The sequence below is a fragment of the Amblyomma mixtum genome, chromosome 6 (assembly GCF_055824585.1).
Source record: "Amblyomma mixtum isolate Tamu chromosome 6, ASM5582458v1, whole genome shotgun sequence".
In the NCBI taxonomy this organism is placed as follows: Eukaryota; Metazoa; Arthropoda; class Arachnida; order Ixodida; family Ixodidae; genus Amblyomma; species Amblyomma mixtum.
In genome coordinates, this window is record NC_143017.1 from 160,905,693 (window position 1) to 160,926,777 (window position 21,085).

General features: G+C 48.5%; 1 protein-coding gene across 1 annotated transcript in view; it reads right to left on the reverse strand.

The window, feature by feature from the left end:
- Positions 1-1,841: 1,841 nt before the first annotated feature.
- Positions 1,842-21,085, reverse strand: part of LOC149341016 (uncharacterized) — a 29,508-nt gene continuing 10,264 nt past the window's right edge. Inside the window, exons 6-12 of the mRNA XM_089551219.1 lie at positions 20,460-20,480; positions 16,445-16,543; positions 12,846-12,938; positions 8,989-9,030; positions 2,980-3,003; positions 2,792-2,851; positions 1,842-1,908 (exon numbers count right to left, since the gene is read on the reverse strand). Coding sequence (XP_089407345.1) covers positions 1,842-1,908; positions 2,792-2,851; positions 2,980-3,003; positions 8,989-9,030; positions 12,846-12,938; positions 16,445-16,543; positions 20,460-20,480 — 406 coding nt within the window. The remainder of the gene's footprint in view (positions 1,909-2,791; positions 2,852-2,979; positions 3,004-8,988; positions 9,031-12,845; positions 12,939-16,444; positions 16,544-20,459; positions 20,481-21,085) is intronic.

The following is a 21,085-nucleotide window of genomic DNA, read 5'->3' on the forward strand; positions in this document are numbered from 1 at the left end:
CCTAACCTAACCTAGCCTAGCCTAGCCTAACCTAACCTAACCTAGCCTGGCCTGACCTGACCTGACCTGACCTAACCTGACCTGACCTGACCTAACCTAACCTAACCTAACATAACATAACATAACATAACCTAACCTACAGGCCACCGAAAAAGGCTGCTTTGGAGGAGCTTGCAGGCAAAGCAACCTCTCCAGTGCACATATATATAAATATGCTTTCTGCTCTTGGCGGTCGAATTTTGATGGAGGCGAAATTCTAGAGGCCCATCTACTCTGCGATATCTGTGCACTTGAAAGATGGGATAGGATAGGATAAACTTTATTTGCTCTATTTTACGGTCAACAGAGGTCGGCGCCCCTCTTGCAGGGCACCGCTGAGCTTGGCTATTCGCTGGGCATAGATGAACATTTCTCTCCTTAGAACCGGGTTGCCGCTGAAGAGCAAACTCTCCCACTGTTCCGCACTTGGTCTTTGTATTCTATGGAAAGCCTAACCTAACCTAACCTAACTTCACCGCCGCGGAGGCCCAGTGGTTATGGTGCTCGGCTGCTGACCCGAAAGACGCGGGTTCGATCCCTGCCGCGGCGGTTGAATTTCTTTGGAGGAGAAATTCTAGAGGCCCGTGTACTGTGCGATGTCAGTGCACGTTAAAGAACCCCAGGTAGTCGAAATTTCCGGAGCCCTCCACTACGGCGTCTCTCATAGCCTTAGTCGGTTTGGGACGTTAAACCCCACCAACCAACCAACCTAACCTAACCTAACCTAACCTAACCTAGCCTAGCCTAGCCTAGCCTAACCTAGCCTAACCTAACCTAACCTAACCTAGCCTAGCCTAGCCTAGCCTAGCCTAACCTAACCTAACCTAACCTAACCTAACCTTGCCGCCGCGGTGGCCCAGTGGTTATGGTGCTCTGCTGCTGACCCGAAAGACGCGGGTTCGATCCCTGCCGCGGCGGTTGAATTTCTTTGGAGGAGAAATTCTAGAGGCCCGTGTACTGTGCGATGTCAGTGCACGTTAAAGAACCCCAGGTGGTCCAAATTTCCGGAGCCCTCCACTACGGTGTCTCTCATAGCCTTAGTCGCTTTGGGACGTTAAACGCCATCAATCAACCAACCAACCAACCAACCAACCTAACCTAACCTAACCTGACCCGACCTGACCTGACCTGACCCGACCTGACCCGACCCGACCCGACCCAACCTAAACTAACCTGACCTAACCTGACCTGACCTGACCTAATCTAACCTAGCCTAGCCTAGCCTAACCTAACCTAACCTATACGAATGGGTGTAAATGTCTCCCTACTCTCCTATGGTGGGAAATATACGTTAATAGACACAAGACTAACTTGAGCTCCCTAGAAATTGCAAAAAAAAAATTAAATTGTAAACTATGTGACTTAACATTCCTCAGCGACACGTGAGCTATTAGGAACGCCATAGCGGTGGGCACCAGATTAACTTTGACCAACTGGGTTTCTTCAGGGTGCACGTGCAATGCACAGCAATTGAGGATTTCTGAATTTCTCCTTGACTGAAGTTCTACTGACCTAGCCACATGCCGCGGTGAGGCCGCTGACCCAGTGGTTCAAATTGGAGGAGTAGATAGAACAGCAGCAGGAAAAACAGTTTTGCGAAAAAATAACCTGAAAAATGAAAATAGCGCTGAAAAAATAACCTTTCTTAAGCCCTCAATATGCTATTCAGTCAGGAAAATATTTAATCTCGACCGAAATAAAAATGGCGTGTCAAAAGGTTAAAAAGCAAAGCTGCAACTCAGCAAATTCGAATTTTATTCATCTCTGGCGAGCGGCTAGCTTAACGGCCAGGTCTTGGCGAATCAGTCGGGCTCCGACGAGCAGAACTGCACCAGCTTCTGCACCATTCCCATGGTCCAGATGAAAGGTCTGCAGCAAAGAAGGGCGAATGTTTTCTCAAGTGCAATAAATTTTCACTTTACCTTGACTTCTGTTTCTGTTACAGTGACCAAGAAAATGGAGGCTCATGGAAGCTTCATGGAGGCTCGAAAAGTGCAGAAACTAGATATAAGGAGCAGAACTAGCGCTTATTACTCTGTCTCGTTGGTGCCACGCTCTCCTACACACTACGCAGTTCTGCTTATTCTTCTTTAGATGTGGAAAAGACAACTGCCACGAACGAGGGTAAGATGTTAGGGCACATTCGTTCAGCGTTCGGTGGGCGGTTTCAGCGTTAGTGAAAGCGCGTGTCCTGCCCACAAATTTGTGTGTCCGTGCAGAATTCAGATATGTTTAAATAAAGTAGATAAGCCACTGGAGGGGATTGAAGTCACGACCTCGGAATGTTGCATGCGACGAGCTACAAGTGGGACCAGTGGGTGGTATCATTGGTGGACAGATTGCGGACGACCTAACTGGCGTAGAATGTTCGGAGTGGTATGAAACCATTCAGCGCGTTACGGAGCATAAGATTACTAGTCGAATCAAAGCGTATAATCATAGGGATCCGCACCGACGACCTTTGGTTCCCAAACCATGACTTCTTGAAACTTCAAATGTCAATTACAGCCAAACTAATTGACGTAGGACATTCGAAGGGGTGTCAAACGATTTGTCTTCTTGCGTTGTATACGTTTACATAAAAAGCAGATATCCGGATATAACGAAAAATTTGTACCGGATAAAGTGAAGATGACTAATGACGCAATATTCGTGCAGTACTAATCATACGCTGCGTGGGCGTTTTGCTTTTTTCTTCTGTTCTCGCCATCTCGAATGCAGGGCGTCGAGACGGTAGTGATGGCGTACTCACGTAAGTAAGTTGCACTCTTCGTCACTCTCAGTGGGCGACTTGTCGGCTCGCTTTTTGGGACTGCACGAACAGAAATGAGCGGATAAAGCAGTCAAAGTCAAACAAAGCAGTGCAATAGACATGGCCGGCCGTACGCATAGAGTGACCACGCATTGCAGACAGGGTATGCCAGCAAGATATGAGTTTACCTTCGATGGTGCGATGAACGACGCCTGCAAAGGAAGGGAACGTTCACCGTCAACCACACGTGCAGCCAACCGTCGGCACTTATGCTCTCTCAAGTCCCCAACAGAAATCCAAAAGCTCAAAAGAAGCCCGGTACATTCACATCTGAAACGTGTCCTTGACCCCAGTGTGTCGACATTTCAGACTAGTTCTTCATTTCTCCTAAGAAGCCCCTGAGTAATAGTAGTTGTCGGAGCGCGGCTGCGGATGTATGCCTGCTTTCCGAACTAATTAGGAGACGATGGCAGTGGGAGTCGACACAAGGCTGCAACAGCCTGGTTGTGTGCACACACCGCTGTGTACCTGATTGTGCACACTGTTGTGCTGGCGCCCACATTTCGCTGGCTGGCCTCTATGGAAACCAGCGCTGCGCGCTCGCCGTCGCGCAAAGCAAACCCAGACTCTCTCGGACATGTCGCGGCGTGTAGCGTGAATCATCCCGCCTCGCCGGCGCCCGACGCGGACCCTTCTTCCTACTCCCCTCCTCACAGTCGGTGCGAACTCCTACGACGCTTCGCCGGCCGCCCGCCTCTCGACCATTCGTCTAATTTGAACGGTGGCCAGTGCCGTGGAGGATTGGAGGATTTGAACGGCTGGCTGCCTCAACGGACACCGGCGGCTTTAAAAACGGAGCCGCGCTGAGCCCGAGCAGCAGACGGGCAGCAGAAGAGCCATCACGCCGGAGCTATACGCTCGCCGCCGGGGCCGCCCTTCTTTGTGCTAGCCCGTGGTGCTCTTGGCCCTTGTATCATGTAAAAGCCCTTGTACATACTGTACATAAAAGTCCTTTGACTCACCGTCGCCTCGACCGTTTCCTGGCTCGGACACCCAGCCCCAACAGTGGTGGCAGCGGTGGGATGCCCCAAAGTCCCAACAGTGGATGGCAGCTGCGGGATCGACAGGCGTCAGCTACCTCGGCGCAGTGAGTGCCTGATGCTTTTCCCCTCAATTCGCCAGACTGCTCTAGCACACGTGATTGTAGTTTAGAGTAGGGCTGTGCGTTGCACAGGAAAGAGCTTTGCTGTTTCGAGCCGAGTCGGAGCGCTTTGAAACGAAAGCTGGTGCAGAGGGAGTAAATGAGGCGTTGTTGGAAAGAATTACTTGCGCGTTTCATACTAGTAGCGCTATAGTAGTGAACGGCAAGGAAATTTTAAGAAAAGGGCAAACTACAAGAGGCTATTGTGCGCGATGGAGAACTTCAAAGTGAAGGAACTCATCGAAATTTGTGAAGAGTTGGGCATTGGTTTGGGCCCCGCAAAACGAAAGCACGCGATTCTTGAGATCATGCGGGCAGAGGAAGTAACGGCTGAGGAAGCCAATGAGGCCTGGGAAGAGATCACAGAGCGCCGTGAGCGCGAAGAGGCAGAAAAACAGAAGCAGCTTGAGCGCGAAGAGGCAGAAAAAAGGAGGCAGCTTGAGATAAAATGGCGTGCTCGCGCTAAGAAACTGATGGACCTGGAGCTTGAAGCGCATCAGATCAGTTTCGAGAGATATAAAACATTGTCCGTTCTGCATGAGACTAACGGTCGGCAGCCGAGAGACAGGCAGCGGCCCTTCGTGATCGCCGAAGATATGGCGAAACATTTGGCGGAGTTCGAGCGCGTCTGCGAGAAAAAGCGCGTTGAGCGGAAGGGTTGGGCACAGAAGTTGGTAGCCCTGCTTTCCAGCGAAGCGTATGACGTTGTCAAGCGCCTGTTGGACGGCGGCTTGGCGGACTACATGAGCTGAAAAGCTTCTTCCTGACGAGATATAACGTGTCACCGCTGGACCTTCGCCAAAGGTACCTGCGAGAGAATAGCACCCCATCATTTTATGATTTTCCCTACCAGTTTAAAGCCGACAATTTAGAGTGGCTCGAAAATGCTGAAGGGTCGGAAAATCGTGACACAGAGGTAGAGTGCGTCGCTGTAGAGCAGCCCTGCCAGTGCGGCACAGATGAAGGTAGTCCGTACGTGGCAGATGTAACTGCTGCTATAACAGTGGAAGTTGCCTCGCATTCGTCACCTGAAGAAACCTCTCTACCATCGGATAACGTAATCACAGCACCGGACGATGCACTTACAGAGGTCTCGCCCATTGAAATTGTGGCGGTGTTACCGGAAAGCGGATCTCCTAGCGTGTCGAAAGCAGGGGAAGTTGCCAAACAGGGCAGAGAGGACGTCCGTCTGGACATTAGTGAAAACGCCTGCGCCGACGCAAGCGAAGTAAACGAGGATGGCACACCGTGTTGTGCATCGCATTCAGCAGAAATGCCGAAACCTGAGACTTCCGATCAACGGAAGCGGGCGCATGTAGAGTTTGCGAACGCTGAGTCGTGCATTAGTGTTTCTGGCGAGCGATGCAAAACGAGTCTGGTGCTCTCGCACTGCTCTGAGCTTTGCGACGTTCCGGAAAGCAGCTGCAGTAGCGGGAACATCGCGACCGAGTACAGAGGCGACCCTCATCCGAAATGGGCTGAAACGCGTCAGGAGCACGACGAGAGGAGCTGCGTGTCAGCAGTAATGTCAGTAGAAAACACTGGTTCGTCTGCGCCTGAAGAAACTAAGGTGCTGGACGACAGTGGAGAACAGAACGTTCCAGACGACATAGGGGCGGTAGACTTCAACCTGTCCGAGAAAGATGGGGACGGACGAATGCGCACTCCGAGACGCTGAGCAGGAAGAGCGCAGCTTTGAGGAACTTAGTAAATGCGCCAAAGACAGGCCTGATCTAGGTAGGGCACGTGAATCGGTTGACAATCACAGTGATATTGACAGAGAGCAGAAATCTAGGCGACAAAAGCAGCATGTGCTTCAACCGAAGAAACTGAAAGGAAAGCACAAGATAGGAAGCTTCAACCAAAAGGAAAGTAACAGCCAGTTCCGAAAAGTGAGCTATCACCACAAGGTGACAGACAAACAAGGCTGTCCTCGAAAGGACAGTAAAGGCAAGCTCAAGACAGAGAGCTGTCACCGAAAGACGATGAATGGCAGGCAAAAGAAAAGAAAAAGTGGTGCCGCCGAAAGATGAAAGGCAGGCATAAGAAAGACGGTCGCCGCCGAAAAGAGAGAAAGGGCAAACGCGCGAGAACGGGTTGCCACCATCGGAAGCATCAGCTTCAACGGCACATGGATAGCAGCAAAGTCAATCACTTCGACAGCCCTGACACTAGCGTCAGAATCAGAGCTAAGGAAGTGTTCCAGGCGTCGCTATCGCGCAAAGCGAAACACATAAGTGTGCCGAGGCAGATTGATCTGGGCAGTAAGGTAAACTGCAAAAAGAAAGCATACAAGCATTCGCGCGGGAAAGAGTATCTTCGGAGGAAACCGAGATACAAGAGAGCGCTGCTCAAGAAGCTCAAGAAGTCAGAGGCAGGGGTGTATCTTGCCGCCAGCACAGAGAGAGCAAGACGCGCAAAGGCACGTGCTCTCATGCAGGCTCTCTCTTTCCGCTGCAGTCACGGGAGACACTGCGGTCCCACAGAAAGCGGCACGCGCGCGCACGGAAAACGCGTGTACGGCTCAAAAAGGGCAAGATTGTACGAGGCCGCAGTGACAGGGGCAAGAAAATTGGCAAGAAACCGTCTATGTGCTCGGCCAAGCACAGTTATCGCGATGGAAAGCCGCGTGTCCGGATAACTATTCGGTAGGCGTGAAAGCAAAAGGCCGTGTAGATGCGAACCTCACATTCAGAGGAGAGGCAAAAAGGTGCGCGAGAAATGGACGACTCGTGTGAGGTCTCACTTGCCGCCACGAACAAAGAGAAAGAAAGAACGGTCCCATCGGAAGCGTTGCGCACTCGCAATTGAACGCCGCAACTGGCGCGCGAAGCGCAAGGAACGGGATAAGTCGTCAATGAGAGAAAACAAATCGTTCTCATACTGTACCGCCCGTAGAAACTGGAAGGACAAGTACAGAGAGAGAGAGAGAGAGAGAGAAAGAGAGAAAATAAGCGCAGCCACAGTGAAAGAGGCCAAGCGCAGCCACAGTGAAAGAGGCAGAGTCATTAGCTTCCGCTGTAGCGGGTGTCGTTTAACGTTCGTTACAAGTGAGTTAAACGCTGACGTAGACGCACTAAGCCTTGCGCTCCAAGCAAGGCTGCCTTCGCCTCCTCATGACTTATATTTTGTCACTTCGCGAATAGTTGCCAAGTTCGCTCGTAATTTGGGGCAAAATTGATGCCCTCATTTGTGGCCTCAGCTGAGTTTTCCTACCCAAGTGATCTCAAGAGAGCAAATTTGTTTGAGTGTTTCCTGTGTTTGACACTTTGTTTGAGTTAATTATTTTAGAGTTCTTGTATCCCACATGTGTCTCTTGTTGAAGAGGGAGCGAAAAGGGGACAGAACTATTGCTAGCGGAGTTTTTGTGACCTTTAAGTCTGGTGTTTTGACGGGTGACAGAGGGCACTTGCTCGTGTTGGGTGTTGCCTGTTGTCGGTCGGTTCTTGGCAACATGCAAAACGATCAACGACCGATGCTGAGAAGCAAGCTCTTCCGACGGACCGAGCGAAGCTGATCCAGTCACCTGGGCGACAAAGCTGCGGAGCAGTGATCCTGTCCTGACGAGCAGGACCTGTTCACGGAAAGGAGCCTGTAGCTACCTGCGGCTGAACACCGGACGAGAACTTGGAGGAGCCTGGCGTACGAGCGCGCCTCGCATCCGAGCCACGCGGAAGTAGCTCGTCTTCGTGGCGCATTGTCTGGCGGCGGTGGTGCTGTTGTGCTGGCGCCCACATTTCGCTGGCTGGCCTCTGGAAGCCAGCGCTGCGCGCTCGCCGTCGCGCAAAGCAAGCCCAGACTCTCGGACATGTCGCGGCGTGTAGCGTGAATCATCCCGCCTCGCCGACGCCCGACGCGGAACCTTCCTCCTCCCCTCCTCACCGTCGGTGCGAACTCCTTCGACGCTTCGCCGGCCACCCGCCTCTCGACCATTTGTCTAGTTTGAACGGTGGCCAGTGCCGTGGAGGATTGGAGGATTTGGACGGCTGGCTGCCTCAACGGACACCGGTGGCTTTAAAAACGGAGCCGCGCTGAGCCCGAGCAGCAGAAGAGCCATCACGCCGGAGCTACGCTCGCCGCCGGGGCCGCCCTTCTTTGTGCTAGCCCGTAGTGCTCTCGGCCCTTGTATCATGTAAAAGCCCTTGTACATACTGTACATAAAAGTCATTTGACTCACCGTCGCCTCGACCGTTTCCTGGCTCGGACACCCAGTCCCAACAGTGGTGGCAGTGGTGGGATGCCCCAAAGTCCCAACAACACAGAGTTGCGTGCAGAGTCTGACTTTGTATGTATGACAGTCTTTCTCCCCCTCCATTTTTTTTCTTGCGTGGAAGAGAGAAGACGGGTTGTTCTGAACCAGCCCACATATTTGTGGCACTATTTAATCCTCTGATACTCTTTACGCATTGCCGCTAATAGCAACATGAAATGTTTATTTTTATTTCTGTCAGTTGGCTACTTTCCATTGCAATGATCCTTGTGTCACGTGTGGTGTAGACTATGGAAATATCAATAACTTTATTTCCTGCTCGCACCAAATCCTCAAAGCATGACATTAAAAGCACTGCCCGAGGTGAAAAAAACAAACTGACAGATGCCGAAGACGCAGAACGTGGGCTGCAAGATCCCTCAAAGCAAAGTCAACCCGCAGGCGATGAAATTATCTTAAATTTCGGTGTTGATTTATTGTATATTCATGAGCGTATGTACACACTTTTACCGCTACTATTCTGCGTTTCTATTCTGCGCTACGTTCTGCGTTTTTTTTTATGGCGCATAAGCAAATGCTGTTACTTTCATAAAGTAGGTAAATTTGTATATTTAATTTTACAGATATGCTTTTGAACAAGTCCGCCGGCGTTTCTGCATAGTTGGGGCCTGTAACGACGAAATTCTAGGAGTTCGCAATTTTTGCCCATATTTCGACAACGTGGACAGTATAGGGCTCGTTTGGTTGATTGGGCAACAGCGACTGCAAGAAAAATCGTGTGCTTACGGAACGTCGTGGACCAGACATGGCTGCCTCTTCTTTTTTGTCCTGCGAGGAGAGAAAAAAAGCCACGACGAACGACGGTTAATGCGCTTGAGGGATCCTAGCTTGAGGCTAGTTTCTTATTAGAAAAGGCCTGCGTGAGTTTAAGCAATGCTAAGCGCAATGCTGCCTAGAAAAAAAAAAGTCGATCGACGCGCATGCCGGGAATCGAACCTACAAGCGCCAGGTTGTGACCTGAGTGCATTATCAGCTGCAGCTGCGAGACATCGGAAGTGGGAAAAAGTGCCAAATTTTTCATGCGCTTTTGCCTTGGATATGACACTTTTATCATGCTATCGGCTTGTGTATATATGTCTTTGCAATAGAGGACGCGATGGGCAAAACAGCGGCGAAGGGTAAACAGGTGGCGAGGAGGAGAAGGGAGGGGGTGGCGAGGAGGAGAGGAGAAGACACGGTTGAGATGTCCACCTAGAAGTGAGGCAACTACTCTGCCTTTTACTTCCTTAAAATAAATTTTACCTGGCTTTACAAAAGTAATCCTAAGAAAAAAGAACGAACAAAATAAAATGCCCCGGCTGCGGCGGTCACATTTCGCTGGAGGCGAAATGCTAGAGGCCCGTGCGCTGAAATTATCCGGAGCCTTCCACTACGGCGTCCAGCATAGCCGGAGTTGATTTGTGATATTAAACCTAAACATAAATCCATAAACGAGTGTTTTGTTGTCCAAGTGGCCGCTGGAGGACAAAGTGAAAATGTGGGGCTTCCAAGAAGCGGTTGAAATTATCCGGAGCCTTCCACTACGGCGTCCCGCATAGCCGGAGTTGATTTGTGATATTAAACCTAAACATAAACCCATAAACGAGTGTTTTGCTGTCCAAGTGGCCGCCGGAGGACAAAGTGAAACTGTCAAGATAAAGAAGAAAACCCGGTGTTCTATAAAATAATTATGACAACCAAATGTCATATCTGCGCGAAATTAGAACTCGGAACAATCCACCCGCTGAGAGAAGCATTCTACTGTGCGCATTTATTTTCTCAACAGTCTATATTTGTAAGCCATGCAGAGGGCGCAAAGCAAGTACATTTTACATCTTGCACCACACTGTTTATTAGAGGATATATGTGCAGTTTTAAAAATTAATTAGTGGATTTTTAGCGGATTATGAAAGCAGTTCCAGCAGAATGCTTGGCGGCGAGCCGGGGGTCCCGCCTGTTATGCGGACGCCAGGATTCTCAAACACACTACACCTTCAACACTGCACCATCAGACGCCACTGGACGGGGGGATTGACAGAAAACCACGAAAACCTTTCCGCAATTCGTAAGCAAACGCATGTATCGCTTCGTAAGAAAGAGGGCCCTCTCGGTGTGGCGAGGGATTGCTGTTTTTGCATCTTGACAAGCTCTCCCCAACTGATTAGGCTAACGAAGTTACATAAGGTGGGGGCACATCTCTTCGTTCTGGTTTTCGCGCTTCATACGTGTCGCTCAAAGTTCCATTGCCCGCGGTTCCATGTACTAAGAAAGTTGGAATAAATGGGCCCCTTCTGCTGCTGTCGCAGGTGAGGCCCGGGGCTGCAGCCCCCTTAGACCCCCCTTAATCCAGCGCTGGCCGCAGCTACCAAGCGCGGCCTAACTCCTGCTCCTGCCACGCGCGGCGTGCTTAGCGGTCTGACATCACAGCTGAAAGAGCGGGGCTCCAACTTGCGCCGTCGCGTAGCGAGGCCGCAGCTACCAAGCGCGGCCTAACTCCCGCTCCTGCCGCGTGCGGCGCGCTTAGCGGTCTTACGTCATGCCATTAGCCGCAAAACCGGGCGCGCAGCGTTCCGGTGGCCAGACGTTGCAATGCCGCCTACCGCGAAAGCCGCAAGGCAGAATGCAAAAGGAAGCAACAGCGAGCTACGGAGACCGAAGAAGAGCGTGAACAAAGACTTTCTAAGCGGCGTGCCCAGTATGCAGCTCGGCGACAACGTACAGCCTCTGTGGAAGAAGCTATGGAAGAACGTCCTACTCTTATGAGTATGCTCAACGCCATGGATGACGATACAGAAGTGAGCAGTGTATCCCTAGCACAGCGGCAACGTGCAGCCACAACGGCAGAATCTACTGAAGAAGTTATGGAAGAGCGTCCTGACTTTGAGTATGCTAAACGCCATGGATAGCGATACTGCAATGAGTAGCGTATCTCTCTCCAGTGCAGAACGCCGGAACACGACTAAACGGCACAGACGTGCCCAAGAAACTCCGGAACAGCACCACCACCAGCTAACCATGGCGTAGCTACGGATATTGCTTTCGCAATTACCGGGCTTAACCAAGCTAAGCCACAGCCATTTTTTCCCCACCAATGAAAGAAGTAGATGCACGCATCGTTAATATAGGTTGCTTATGTGCGTTCACCTTCACAATAGTACGCGAGTCCTTGGCGATTGTAAGCGGTAATTGCCGGAAGGGTAAGCTTACACAGACATTGAAGGGCAAGGCTGGTGCTTTTTTTTTTGTCATCATGTATGTAACGCTTACCCTTGAGGCAAAATCAAAGAAATAAGAAAAAGAGGTGGGAAAGAAAAAAAGAGAAAGGAAGAAAGAAAAAATTGGAGGGGACACTTTCTGCACCTTAAGGGTATGGACACGATAGCGTATTGGGTTATTCCCATTTATGCAGAAGGTCCCACTCAACATTCATAGGGTGCGTTCCAATACTCCCAAGTAGACGTCTACTTAGACGTCTTGCCGGACAGCGGCCATTTTGAGACTCGTTCCAATTTTCACGAAGCCGTCCAAGAAGACTACTTCGCCGAAGTCCACATCGATGCAGGCTAACTTCCTGTCTAAAGATGGCGGAGCAGTTGGTGCAGTCAGAGCTGAGTGAGCCGTGCTCTTGGCGGGCACTGGAGCCCGGAGACGCACCATCTTTCAAGTGTCAGTCATTCCGTTAAGTTGATTTTTATAGGAACTGGTGGCAAATAAAGCCGTCTTTGTGGACCTACGATTATATTTGTGAATCGAGCGAGAGGAAATCGTGCGTGTGAGATCGTCTGCTATGCAGGTGAGATCGTCTGCTGAAGCGGTAGCGATGAACGCACCATTATTGCAGAAAAAAAAAATAAAATAAGAACTAGCAAACTACTAAAAGCGCGTTTTTAACTTGTTTTATTAAGAATTTTTAAGAACATAGGAGTGCAACTATTCCCAAATTTTAGTTCAGTTTATATGCCGCAAGGTGGCGCGTGAAGTAGACACGTTCCAATATCTAGACATGTAGACGGCTTCCTAGACGTCACACTAGACGTCTTGTCGGACGTCTAGAGAATTGGAACGCACCCATAGATCCCTGGGAGTCCTCATACTCCTCCTGATGCAGTGGTGCAATTGGTTAAGCGATGCGCCAGAGCCCTGCGATGGCAGGTGCTCCCAGCGGTGGGCTTTGTGCGACCCATGTTGCTCTTGCCTAGCGACCAATAATCAATTTAACTGCCACCTGCCACGGTGGGCAGTTCCCTCACTATCCGGTGACCAGGCTGTGATGGCGGTGCAAGGTCACGTGACCTAGGTACACCCCACCTGCCTCGTTAAGTTTCTCTCTGGGCACCGTCTGCCAGAGTCATGCTTGTGATTTTTCGCTCACTACGCCGACAACGTCGGCGCCGGATGTTCTGGAAGACGGGCCCTATAACGCTATCGCGTCAAAAGGTGATGTACTGAACCGAAAACTGATGAAGTCGGGGGGTCTCAGCTCGCGACGCCCGTGAGTACCCTTGAACAAGGCCGGACAGAGGCCAGCGTCAGCGCACCCGCACAGTGGTATGAGGGGAGTTTCGTCGATCTGTTTTGAACAAGTTACATATCTGCGTACTTACTTTGTGGTTTTTTTTAGATTTGATTTCTTCGGGACGTTGCTTGAAGCTGACGCCTGCAGGCCTGGGTTCGACAGTACGTATACCACCTCCCGACTGGCGTTGCGAGAAAACAAAACGTTGCGGCTGTGAGGATCACCGTCACCTTGCTACGGCCCAGTGTCAATGAACTAGCTTAATGTAAGCTGCAAGCAAAGCTCGTTGATCAGTGCCTGCGAACTTGACGTACAAGAAAATCAACGTCCACCTGAGGATGTTAACATAATGTTCCCATGTCTGAAACTGAGGTATTCCCTTAATCTCGCGTTAAACACGTGTGCTGTATTTTGCCGAACGTTCTGGTATGTGGGTTAAACTGAAGCCTTTAATTCAAGCAGTTTAAAGCGACCGAACAAGGTGATGCAAGTATTGTGACTACTTTTTACACTTCATCTATAGCGGACATCGTTCACATTTTCCGGCGCATTTACTTGCACTTATAGACTATAAGTTGCGTTAACACGTTTTGGCGGGCTAGTTTTGGCGGGCTTATAGACTATAGTTGGCTTCTTCGAACAATCGAACGAAATTTGGAATTCATTGCAACTATAGAGTTTAAACGCACACACGGGCACAAACAGACCTCTGCAGCTAAGACAACTTTTGAAGGGGAACTTCCCTGCTCTTTTGTGTGATCTAATGATTGTTGGATACAGGTGAGACCTCCTTACGGATGCAACTCTACAGGCGATGGTATAACTAAATTACTGCCTCCGCGACAGTCGATACTGTACGCAAGTGTGTGTGCAGCTACCGCTGCTCTCCGCCCCATCCCCCCCCCCTCCCCACAGCACCTTTTCTTTTTCTAATGTGTACCGTATTCAGTCGCATAATGGGCGCACTTTTTCCCAAACTATACCTGAAAGTTAGAGCGGTACGTTCATTATGTGGGCTAAAACATTCTGAAAAAATTTAAGCGGGAAGAACAAGACAAAAAAAATTACGGCACGATTTCGACGGCGGCCAACAAGAGCCCGCTACATTAAATGCGGAAACTTGCCGATAACACCGGCCATGCGCAGTGGCTTGTCATGTTTTCAACAACTACGAAAACCTTTCACTTCAGAAACCAAATCCACCGAAGCCAACCACATGTCGAAAAGAATTTCGTATTGCCTGGTTGCTTATTTTTTAAAGGTACAGAGGCAACAAGATGGACCGGTCGATTAAAACAGCATATGTGACGCCGAATGCAGTCAAATTTACAGCTTGTAAGTGGAAGCGTTGCTATCGGATGCCCTTTTTTTTTTGTTTACAATACTTGTGCTCGGAGCGAGTCGGCCCAATTTTAAGTTAGCAGCGCACGTATACTACGCTTCGTAAATGCGTCGCCGTAGATTTTCCAAAGCACACGATCTACTCCCCTCCACTAAGCGTCTTTTAGTGCCAGGGGCGCTACAATAACAGTGCAATTATGGCATTTCATGTAGTCCCGCGTCATAGATCTCCAGGCTATAATAAGGGTGGATGGTACGCATGAAGCCGCAGTACTAAGCCAAATGATTTTAGTGGAGCACTACTATAGGCTATACATACGGACGTACGATCGCACGCAGTATGACTTGCAACGCTCAGGACTCAGAAGCGTGCCGTAGAGCGCTGGGGGTGGGGAGCTCATAGCGAAGCATGTGACGTGCGCGAAAAAAAAATTGGCTGTGGCTTAGCTAAGGTTAAGCCTGGATATCTCGAAGCGAAAAGCTCTCGCTGCTTTTCAGTCAACTCCCAAGCTACCACTTCCGGATCGGTGTTTCTGCGCCGTCTGACTGTTGCTTCTTCTTCTTCCATGGCGAGTGTCTGCGCCTGTACTATGGGCAAGCGCGCCTTATATACCGCTCCTTTGAAATGCGCACTCTGGCCGCCGCGGTGGCTCAGTGGTTATGGTGCTCGGCTGCTGACCCGAAAGACGCGGGTTCGATCCCGGCCGCGGCGGTTGAATTTCTTTGGAGGAGAAATTCAAGAGGCCCGTGTACTGTGCGATGTCAGTGCACGTTAAAGAACCCCAGGTGGTCGAAATTCCCGGAGCCCTCCACTACGGCGTCTCTCATAGCCTTAGTCGCTTTGGGACGTTAAACCCCATAAACCAAACCAAACCAAATGCGCACTGTACATGGCTGCGGTGAAAGGTCGAACGGTGGCGAGGAGGAGAAGCGGCGGCGCACATACGCAGTAGCGCGCGGCGGCGGCGAAAGGTCAGGCAGCGCGGGGCGGCGACGACGGCTGCGGCAGCAGCGGCCACCTGCGCTCCGCGTGATGTGACTCGGTTTCGCGCATGCGCAGCTGTGGCAAATCTGTAGTGTGACTCACGCGAAGCGCGGTGTGGAGCCTAGTGAAGCTTTTCGCTTCAAAAGGGCAAGGGTTTGGCCATTCTGTAGACGCGCGTCGCCCCTGAGCTAGGGCACTGCAAGAGCGCTCATCGGCGCGCCCACTCATCGCTTAAATGAACGATCTACTTCGCGAGAGAGGAGGATAGGGCAGGGCTCCGGGTCGACGTGCATCTGTGGAATGGTAGAACTCTCTCCTTTTTGTTTCGCTTTATCGTTGTGAGCTCGGCCGCCAGGGCGCTGCGGAGGCGGTGGCGCTAGGGTGCCTCGATGCGCGCGCCCTCTAGGTGGCGCGTTACAAGTCATACTGCGCGCGAAAGTACGTCCCTAACGTCTGCTTTGTGGCAGGCGGCCCACCTGCCCATCGGGTTGTGGGCATCCTGCCATGTGTGTACACCTGGCAAACCTTCACCTGGATGAAGGCCTGGGTGAAGTCTTAAGGTAAATGCCTTCAGGGTAAAGGACAAAGTCAAATGCACTCAGTGTAAAGGCCTATAGGTCAAAGTATGCCTTCGCATTCGCAGCACGTAAGGAGCTGAAGTACAAACCTTAGCAGAGTAGAAATTGGGGCCTGTTGGTAGTTCATGATGAGGAAGTTAGAGCGCAAAAAAAAAACAAAGTGGAGACGTGGACGGGACAAGCGCTTGTCCCGTCCACGTCTCCACTTTGTCTTTGTTTTTTTGCGCTCTAACTTCCTCATCATTACAAACCTTAACTAGTGCTACTGCACGATATCCCGCGATTAGCCCTGCTGAACACGTTTGCTAATTTTAAAAATCATTTACTCCTGTCTGATTTGCAATCGGGTTCAAAAACAGCGTGCGTAACACATCGCACATATTTCCGCCCCTCTGCGAGGCACGCGGGCTCACCCGCTCACCATTCGCCACGGCTGCCATTTTGGAAGCAACAGGAGTACATTTAAGCCTTCCCCTCCTGACCTGTTTGTGCCTGTCAGCACCGTATAAGCCACGAATGGCTTATACGAATGGCTTATAGAGTTCGTGAGTCACTTTGGAGCCAGTTATAGGCAACTTGCACCGACGTCAACTGGCCGCCATGATGGTGGAACAGGGAAACAGCGAAAGTCTGTTCAACAGTCTTGATTCCTTTATCACCACATGCCCCACTGAAGTCTGGTGGAAGTTATGCGGGTTGCTCCACCATGGCGCCCCTGACGTCACGTGAAAGCCATCTATATAGTATATAAGTAATTGGTTCAAAGCGTTCGAGGACACTTACCTTTCTTGGGGCTTGATTCTGGGGGTGAACGGCGATTGAACCTGTTCTTTGGCTTCGGGGCTGGAGTCCGGGGATGGTGACTGGGCTGGAGCTTCTTCGCTAGGTGACAGTCGGGAAGTTCTCATGAAGTGCAGAGTCGTGACAACTTCCAGCAGGCACTTACATGAATGCGCGCACACAGCGGACGGCACTCTCGTGTAAATTAGTCTTATAAGCGTTTACTCCGTGTCTTCGCGGAGCACCGTTGTTGGCAGGAGCGACAATTTGACTAACACAACGCGTCGGCTGTAGCTGTGTTTGAGTACACATGTGGTGCAGTTTTATTTTGGCTCTGATGAGCGGTGAAAATCTCGAATTTTCCAATGTTCAGAGGCAAGCTAACAGATATATATTGGGTACCGTACGATAAGGAAATATTAAATCAAACACTCTATGAGTCAAATACAGGAAGCGCCGTTTTTACTGCCACGCAAAGGCTTAAGTTACCGCCTCCAGCCTCAATTTTTTTTAAAGGATGACCTGACGGGTCATCCTTTAACCTGTTAACTTTTAAAGCCCCTACCTCCAGCAAAATTAAAAATGTTAAAAAACCTAAAAAAATACGGAAGCCTTGGATTACGGCCGAATGCCTTGTTATGATCCGTAAGAAGACATCCATGTATGCGCAATTCATAAAAAATAGGAACCCAGCAGACCTCGCTAATTTTAAAAAGTACAGAAATCGCACCGATGAGCTATGGCTTGCTCTAAATACCAGCATGAACCGCAATAAATCGAGAAACGACGATATTCAAGTAACACAAAACGGAAAAACTCTCGAGGGCCTTCAACTCGCAGACGCATTTAACTCCTATTTTGTTAACTTAGTAAAAAGTAGTCATGATGAACGTGTGACGAGCTACTTGCGTAATCGTAACGAACATACCGCTTTTTTTTATCCAACATCTGAGAATGAAATACGTTCGGCCTTTACATCACTAAGCAATAGCAACACAAGAGATATTGATGGTCTTAGAATTACACCGATCAAGTTTGTCTTAGACTACATTTTGCCTGTGCTCAATAACATATACAACTTATGTTTGTCATCAGGTGTATTTCCCGATAGCATGAAACGTGCTAAAGTGACTGTTATTTATAAATCAGGCGATAAAAACGCATTTTCAAACTATCGCCCCATATCTGTCCTTCCCGTTCTCTCAAAACCGCTTGAGAAGTTAGTATTGCTGAGGCTGGACTCATTCTGCAATAAGCATTCATTAATTTCCCCTTTCCAGTTTGGCTTCCGGAAAGGTATGTCCACAGAGTTAACCTTACTAACACAAAAAGAAATCATCCTTAAGTCATTTTTGGATAAGAAATTAATAATGGGCATTTTCATAGATTTCACAAAAGCATTCGACAGCTTAAATCACCAAACGCTGATAGCAAAATTAGAATTTTATGGGTTTCGAGGCATTGCCTTGGAATTTCTCAAGTCATATCTTTCAAACAGAAAACAATGCGTTGCTATAAATAACAATTTTTCTTCTCTAATGAACTTGAATGCAGGCGTTCCTCAGGGCAGCATATTGGGGCCACAGCTTTTTAACTTGTATATAAATGATATAGGGAATATAGCCGAGAAATCACAACTTATTGTTTATGCCGATGACACAAGTATTTTTGTTCAGTCAGATAATCCCAGTGATTTGTGCAATAACGTAAATTTGACACTACAAAACTTATACGAATGGAGCAATAGAAATTCCCTACAGATCAACAGTGCAAAAACCAAAGCTGTGCTATTTACACCCTATCAAAAGCCAATTATCTACAACTTTAACATTCATATCGGCAATAATCATATTGAAGTGGTTTCAGAAGCAAAGACACTTGGTGTGACATTTCATCAGCACTTGTCATGGAACTCACACGTGCAGCATATATTAACCAATCTTGCCAAAATATCAGGAGTACTCTGGAGGCTTCGTTATATTTTACCACTGAAATTTAAGCTATGAATATATAACGCCTTGTTCTATGCTCAACTAAATTACTGCGGACTTGTATGGGGCACAACATCAAAAGAAAACATAAATAAGATTTTTTCTCTGCAGAAGAAAGCCCTTCGTCACGTAGTCAACATTCCAAGTGAAAGCCCATTACATAATACCTATTATGAATACAAAATGATACCCTTTCTAACATTATATGACTTTAACCTGTCGATGAGATATAAACATAGCTTAAAAACTAATAACAATGCATTTTTGTCTTTATGTAGCTTAAAAAGCCTTCCTGACAGGGGGTATGTATTTCGGAATAAAGGAACATGGCACGTGCCATTCACCAGGCTAACACACGGGGTAGATAGCGTCGAAAATCGCCTTCCGAGATTATTGAACAAATCATTAATGATGGAAATCGACCTGCAAACAGCCACTAAATGTAATATAAGACTTCATTTCATCAACCAGTTTCATGGCGTTTAACAGTGTCAACCATCTTCATAACCAAAAACAGCTTTTTTAACACGTCATTTCATCCCAGAGTACTGTAGTTGTGTCCATTTGTCTTTACTATTTCTTTTCCCTTATATTCAGGCGAGTTTGTTTTATTAACATTGTCATTTTTCAGGTCTGCTATCACGCGAGTGTTTGTTGCATTTTGTTGTATTTTTTTATATTGTAAAAAGACTGCATTTGTAACATTATTCATTTCCTGCGCGAAAATCGCATGTGCTGTGAATTGTTCTCTTTCAAATATTCCAAATTTCATGCATAACTGCTGCACAAACTGCCATGTAAAGGGGGTGGGGACCCAGTCAAGCTTGCCTCAGAGCAGCTTTTTGTCCCCACTCCCTGCATTTTTATTTGTACTAAAAATGTAAAATAAAGATTGATTGATTGATTGATTGATTGATTGATTGATTGATTGATTGATTGATTGATTGATTGATTGATTGATTGATTGATTGATTGATTGATTGATTGATTGATTGATTGATTGATTGATTGATTAATGGTGGCTTTCAAACCTCCGTTCAGGTGCACAAATAGCAACCTCTGCCCTCTGCAGCAGTCCCCTGTCTGAAGGATAGAAAATCGAATACTAAAAGACTTTCAGGATACGAAAGCTACCAATGCTTCTGTTGGCCCTCTCATCTTTGCCTTTGAGGAAGAGTTTTTTTTTTTGTGACTACTGTTTGCAGAGATAACGTGAGAACCACTGAGAAGTGTAGTTGCCTTCGTACTCTTCTAGGAGCTAAGAAAAAAAAGGAATAAATGGAGGGCATGAGTATGCGAACTGTAACAACATTTTCGCAGCACTTGCTAAAAATAAGCCTTGCAAGCAAGTACCGGGAAAACTACCTGACAGTTGCAGTGAGCTGAGTTCTGTCAAACATATCCCCACTTTTCTCAATTGCATTTTTAGACTGGTCAGCCGCGGCAACTCCACGCTCATGTAAGCTTCTATACAGTCAGTTTCTCTTGCTTAGCCTTACGGAGCGTTCAGCGCGCACTGAGTGTTGTAATGTCTGGTCTAAGTGACGTTTACTGCCACGTAAATATGATGAGGAAGAAAATTGTGGACGTTAAGTTTTTTTTTTTTTGCATGGGGGGTAAGTACATATGTAGCCTGCATCGTCAGTGTAACGTCATTGTTACTAAAATGGACCAGTCGCAACACTGAGTTTGCACTGACGAAAAATAAAGGGAGGACGACGCATTTTAGATACTTGCTGATCACGAAATATGGCTAGCGGGTTAAAAAAAAAAGTATTTGCTCTCAACAATCATTACGCTGGTCAATGCCCCCCCCCCCCCCCAAAAAAAAAAAAACGCAGAAAGGACTTGGCCATGTGCTAGAACAATCAAATCGAGCATTACTGAACTCGAACTTTGAGCGTACAGCGAGCAGCTAACCTAAATTCCGCGCCAAAAGTTGCGGGAAGTCTACTACTCTGTGTACATTTCGTGCCCGCTCCTGCAATGAAAGTCAAACGAAGTAAGAGGTGAAGACAGGCGCTCACCTTTTCTCAGAGCTCGAACCGCTGTAGAAGGGAAGTATGGACGTTAGGTATACTGGCAGAAACCAGGCAACGGAGATTGCACTTTTGCAGTTGTTAACTCGAACCGGACACTTGATCCATTGCAACCTCTTCTCCTGACATCAAGACATGGCCACACAGCACCGCGCGTATCGCTAGAAACTAAGCAGGGTAGCAGACTAAGTAGCACTAAGCACCGTAAGGAAACTCGCCTTTCGGGTGACTGACCTGTTTGCGATGGGTACTTCAGGCCCAATTTCAAGGTGGGAACGGTGTTCTGTCGTTCTATAGAATATCCAGAGGCTTGCTGGCGCATAGCTACGGACTAGACAAAAGTGCCCTTTTCGCGTTCGCATGTTTTCGGCGGTTATTTGCGTCATTTAACATGTCACTGCTGCACTTGCCACTGTTGCAAGTGCAGCAGTGACTTGTTAAATGACGCAAATAACCGCCGAAAACATGCGAACGCGAAAAGGGCACTGTTGCAAGTGCAGCAAAAGAGGTATTCTTTGAGATTCAAGACCATTTTGTTGAGAAACAAACGGTATTAGGTATGCCTAGATCAGCTTCTCGAAACCTAGCTAACGCGACAAAAACTTCAAATTTCT